A 5920-nucleotide genomic window follows, 5' to 3' on the forward strand; every position below is an offset into this window, starting at 1 on the left:
TGCTGTCTCTCTGAGTAAAGCCCGCAAAGGCCCTGTTTGCAGAAAGGCGTCCCGATAACACTGTCCGGCCGGAGACAAACAGGCGGGTCCCCCCGCGGCCCTCCCCGGAGAGCGCCCTGGATCCCCCCGCGGGATTCGGACGGGCGAGGCCTTCGCGAGCCTCCTTCCCTCCGGAGGCCTGAGCGGCGGCAGGCCTGGAGCGACTACCGGGCACCCGAGGGAAAGAAGGCCGAGCCTCGTCCTCCCTTGTTGACTCGGCACGAAGCCCCGCCGAATCCCATCGGGCCTTCCTTCTCCTCCCGAGGGAAGGGACTCGGGGCTTCCGCCAGAACGAGGCCTGGCCTCTCAAGGGGCCGAGCGCTCTCTGCCCTCTCAATCTCCGCACACGCGAATAGGAATCCCCCCGCCGCCCTGTCGGCCCGTGACTCCCAGCCGGCGGTGGCAGAAGTGGCTGCTGCATCGAGGCCGGTGCGTGAAGCTCCCAAGGTGAGCTTCAGGACAGGTTGCCCGAGCACGCGGAAGAGCCGAGGGTTCTCCGCACACGCGAATAGGAGTCCCCACGTCGGCCTGTGACTCCCAGCCGGCGGTGGCAGAGCTGGCTGCTCCATCGAGACCGGTGCGTGAAGCCCCCCCCCCCTCGCCCCTCCCTCCCAGCAGCCAGCGCCCTCCTTCCCGCGCCCCGGAGCCGAAACCCCTTCTGGGGCAGAGAGCGCGCACCCCGGGTTAGAGCGACCCCGGAGGGAGGACCCCCCCCCCAAGGGCGAGACGTGCAGACGGGGTGGGGGTCGCTGGCCTGCCTCCCTTGCAGCCCTGGACTTCCTCGGCGGTCTCCCAGTCGGATACCGGCCCTGCTTAACCTCCGGGATCGAAGGAGATGGAGCTCGCCCGGGCCCTGCAAATCACGACACAAACATCATTTTAAACGGGCGGGGGGGAAAATCCAAGGGGTCGCCACGGCGTGTCGTGCGCTGTCTCTGTACCGCCTGTTTCCAGGGCCGCAGATCACAGTGCGGAAAGCCCGGCAAGGCCGCCTGTCTGGAGGAATAATGGTCGCGATCTCCAGGGGCATCAACCAGTCCCCCCCCCCCCCCCCCCGGAACCCAGACGGGGCCCGAACTGACCCACAGGCCCCTAAATAATCCCCCTTCAATCCACTTTCAGTGCACTTCCCAACTGGATTTTTACAGTGTGAACTGGCGAAATCCAGTTGGAGAGTGCATTGCAAGTGTGTTGAAAGGGGATTGTTTTCGTGCGTGTGTGACCGCAGCCAATGTGGAGCCTAAGCACCCCCACTGCTACTCGCACTTGAACGGATCTTGTGGAGTTATTTCTGAGAAAGAAAAACCGACCCAAAGGGCGCCGAGGATCAGCTCCTCTGGGTTCACGCGGGCTTATTCCCAAGCAAGGGCGAGCTTGAAGCCCCCCCGGGTCGGTTAAGGGCGCCCTTAGGATCCCCCCCCAGCGCCCCGAAGCGTCATTGGGCGGCCTGCCGAGTGCTGCGCGCCTTCAGCCGGGGGAACGGGGAGCCAAAGCCCGCTGGCAGCGTGAGTTAAGCCGGTTAAGGCAGAAAACCCCGCTCAAGTGTGTAAGTCCTCCTGAAGTCAACGGGATTTAATTCCGAAAAACAGGCCTAGGATCCGGCTGTCCTTCTCCTCTGTTCCAACAGCACGGACAGGCCCACAGGGACAGAGAAGTACAGCACTGATTCAAATGCAAGGCAAGGTGTCCCCCCTCCTCCCCGTGGCATAAAAGAAGAGGGGGTCGTCTTGGACTCGCATACGAGCTACAGATGTGTTTAATAATACGCTTAGCGTGTGCGTAACATTTTAAGGGGGCCGTCTTACAGTCAGGATCATATTTTCTTTCGCGTCAACACGGTATTCGTTTTAGTCCCGCTCAGCTCAGTGTGAGAAAAGCAGCATTATTATTTCCAAATAAATAACCGCCCGACCCCAAGCAAATGGAAGCAACAGTAAGTCCCACAGGATTTGCCTGCTCGGTGTCTGCTGCTGCTGTGAGTAGGAGCGGGGCTTTCGCGAGAGTCAGGCAGCCCTTCTCTCCAAGCCGGAGGCCAGTCCTGAGCGAGGCGAAGCAAACGCCAACCCCGCCGGACTCCCTTGGGTGCACCTGGGGGCGGGAAGGGGCTCCTGCCAGGGAGAACTCCGGGCTGCTCCTTCGAGTCGCCGCTTCGTTGCAACCCAGAGCCAAGAAGGCGACTGTTTTGTGGGCCGATCTCCCTCGCCCGCCTTCGAAGCTCGGTGGGGAAAGAGCCCTCTTCTCTTCTCTTCTCGCCCGCCTCCATTTCAGCATAAGGACGCAGCGAGGGGCAGGGAGTGAGCGGCAATCGCTGGTTCAGATCCAGTTACAACCGAAAGGGCGCCAGCGAGAGAAGGAAGGCCTGCGCGCCGCGCCCCCCCCCGTCCCGTCAGCGTTTCCTGAGGAGGAGGAGGAGGGTCCTCCCCCCGCGCCCCGCCAGACGACCTTAGTGAAACCTTTTAAAATAAATTGCTGCATTACAGATGGCCAAAGCGGTTTCCTTTCGTGGGAAAGGCAATAGGCCGAGGCATGTCTCAAAATGGCCAGATGCTAAAGGACGGGGGGCCAGCAGGGATTCTGTTCTTCACGAAGGTTGCCAAAGACAGCCCCAGAAGGCGGCTCGGTTCTCCTCCACCCCGACAGAATCGTTATAAACTCGAATCCTCTTTACTGCTTCGGGGAAATCGCCCCCTATAGCGAACCTCGGAGAAACAGGAAGGGCTTGATCTAGAACGGGGGGGGAACCTCTGCCCCCAGATGCGCCCTACAAATCTGGGGAGGCCACACACCCACGGATTTGGCGGTGAGCAGGTAAATTCTCCCGTTGTAAGGACCGCTCTGGAACACCGACTCCTTTGTGAAGTGAAGTGACCCGAGCTCGATTGGCTGGCTGCTGCCATCTGGTCAGAAGTGGCGACCTTTGGGGAATCTCGTTCTCGCCTTCTGCCCGGTAGGGGGGAAAAGCAGCAAAGCAGGCCTGGGCCTCTGTCCAGTCCTCGCTTCCCCGGGCCAGCGAATAAAGATGGACAAGACGGAGGGGAGGAGAATGGGAGGCACCCCTCGGGAAAGGTGGGGACACACATTCAGTAAAGACAGGCCTGTTTGCTTAGCCGAATTTTAACACGCTAGTGTGTCCGTTACACTTCCAAGTCCGTTGATGGCGCTACATAAAATTATTATTGATAATATGGCCATTATTAGGATAATACCATTTGTCTAATTAATAATGCACCTTTTGTACACTTTTATTTTCGTAGAAGGCCTCCGTCTACCCGGTAGGAAGTGCTGATACCACTACTACATGTGGGGGATTCATTTACGGCCCTCGGTTTCCTCCTCCAAGTTCCGTTCCAATTTATTTTATTTCCTTGTCACAAGACATTACAAAATAATAATAATAATAATAATAACAACAACAACAACAACAACAACAACAACAATGAGTCAGGTTATATCCCCCCCCTTCCCCTGCCCAGTCGCTTCCCAGCTACCCCATCAAGTGCTTCAGGTTGTCTGTGCGGCTCGCGGCACAGGCAAAAGAGCTCAGGGAGCGCGGATGTGTTCCAATGGCCATTCCAGTTGTTACCTGTTGCATTTTGTTTTCTCCTGAACTGTGTTGTGCACCGGACGAGAATGCTTTCTCTCTCCCACGGAGGGGGTGTCTGTTGTCAGTAAAGTGGCCCTGACTGTTACTGGCTTCCACGTCCCGAAGGGAGACTGTCTACACCAGACTAAGGCTCCGGCCACACGGCAATGCTCCCTCTAAGCTGAGTTAGTGTGAGCTAAGCTCAGTTTTTTTAGCCTCCAAGCTCATACATTTTTGTCTCCGCTCAGGAAGGATGGCTCCAGAGCAGACTAATTCATGCAGTAGCCAAATCACTCGCTCACAGCTGTAAAGCCAGTAGCTCACAAAGTAGAACTTTTGCCCACAAGACTTCACAGTTTAGAGGGAGCATTGGTCACACACACTAAAAAAATCCACTTTCAAAGTACTTTCCAACTGGATTTTGCCCGTTCACACAGTAAAATCCAGTTGGAAAGTGCACTGAAAGTGGATTGAAAGTGGATTATTTCGTGTATGCGACCGCGGCCTTAGCCCGCCGCTCCTGAGAGCCCTTGCAAGAAGCACATCTCCGTCGGACTGACTGCTCTCCGCGGGGCACGCATTTCAATGGGACTAGGCTTGATTTTGGGGCGGGGGGCTCCTTTACGATCAGTTGCCACCAGAGCACTTGGGAGCCCCCTTGGCAGCACTCCAGCGCCCAGCGTGGGCCACCCGAAAGCAGAGCCTGGCGAGAAGCGGAGTTGTTCAGCGGGGACCAAGCAGGGAAAGTGGGGTGGGTGGGTTGGGGAGAGAAGGCAGGCGTCTTACCCGTGCCAACCCAGTGGCCCTTCCAGGCGTGGGACTTGGTGGATTTCATCCAGGGGAAAGGCAGCTGGACTCTGGGTTCCTCCAGGGCGCCCGACTCCATCCCCTCCCCGAAGGCGGCGAGGGCTTCTTGGTGCGGGTGAGGCAGCTGCGGGTGGTGCTGGTGGGGGTGCTGGTGGTGATGGAGATGGGAGAGGCCGCCGGGGTCTTCCGTGATGGGGGGCACCTCGTAGGGGGAAATGTCTGGCGGGCTGCCCTGCTCCAGGCCCGCCAAGGCGGCGGGGTAAGGCGGCTCCGGCGGCGGCTGGCGCCCCATGTAGAGGCAGGCGGGCGGGCTCTGGCCGTAATCCTGGGCCTGGGAGCGCTGGAAGGCGCAGGGCTCCTTGTAGAGCGGGCTGGCGGCGTAATAGTGGCCCTCGCTGTTCATGGCGCGGCCGGGCTGGGCGATGCCTTTGACAGGTCCACCTCGCCTCCCCGGGACTTGCCGATGGAGCCAAGGACCAGGACATCTCCGGGGAGCCCTCGGATTGGCCCTCCGCCCGCCCACGTGAGTGGCCCTCGCCTCCCCATTGGGCGACGCTGTCCCAATAAGAAGAAACTCTTGGTCACCTGCGGGTCCCGCGGTGTCCTTTCGTTTTCTCCCGCAAGGTGTGACTTGCCCCGCGCTCGCGGCTCCAAACCCCCCCCCCCCCCGAACGCGCCCCCGTCCCGGGCCCGGCTCAGCCCGGGGAACCCGCGCGGGAAACGTTTCCTGAGCAGGTGCAAAGTGCTTCGACGGCCTCGCGGATAAGCCGCGTCCATCGGGTGGAGCTTCCGGTCGAAGGGCGTGGTTGTTCGCTGCAGGATCGCGCCCTGGTGCTTTAAAAAACGTGAACAGCTGAACTCTTGACCGGTGTGCCTGACTCTTTCTTTGCAACCCGACCCACTACCTCTGGGAGCCTCACTAGTTATCGAGATCAGTGTTCCCTCTAAGCTGTTAGTGTGAGCTAGCTCACCGTTTTTAGCCTCCAGCTCTCAGATTTTTGTCTTCGCTCAGGAAGGAGGGCTCCAGAGCAAACTAATTTATGCAGTAGCCAAATTGCTCGCTCACAACTTTAATGCCAGGAGCTCACAAAGTGGAATTTTTGCTCACAAGACTCCACAGCGTAGAGGGAGCATTGATCGAGATACGTTGTTTGAGTTAAATGTTGTGCTCGTTTTCAAGGCACTACGCTCTCTAGACAGCGCTTGAGGATTAGGGTTGAGGAGCTGCAAGTTAGACGTATTAATCAGGTATTAGTTCACGGCCATAGATCAAGATGGGTAGCCGTGTTAGTCTGTCTGTAGCAGCAGAAAAGAGCCAAGAGTCCAGGTAGCACCTTGAGGACGAACAAAATATGTAGCACGGAATGAGCTTCTCTGAGTCACTGCTCACTTCTTCAGATACCACACGGCCACGTCAGTTCAAACCCCAGGTTTTCCCGGATGGCAGATATGGCGGCGGCGGCGGGGCCCCGTCATCTTGGGTAATAATAA

General features: G+C 58.4%; 1 protein-coding gene across 1 annotated transcript in view; it reads right to left on the minus strand.

Annotated features, from left to right (window-relative positions):
* PDX1 (pancreatic and duodenal homeobox 1) overlaps nt 1-4832 on the minus strand; it is a 25399-nt gene extending 20567 nt beyond the window's left edge. The window contains exon 1 of the mRNA XM_015405407.1: nt 4409-4832. Coding sequence (XP_015260893.1) covers nt 4409-4832 — 424 coding nt within the window. The remainder of the gene's footprint in view (nt 1-4408) is intronic.
* Nucleotides 4833-5920: the final 1088 nt, after the last annotated feature.

The sequence above is a fragment of the Gekko japonicus genome, unplaced genomic scaffold (genome assembly GCF_001447785.1).
Source record: "Gekko japonicus isolate JY-2015 unplaced genomic scaffold, Gekko_japonicus_V1.1 scaffold1477, whole genome shotgun sequence".
NCBI lineage: Eukaryota > Metazoa > Chordata > Lepidosauria > Squamata > Gekkonidae > Gekko > Gekko japonicus.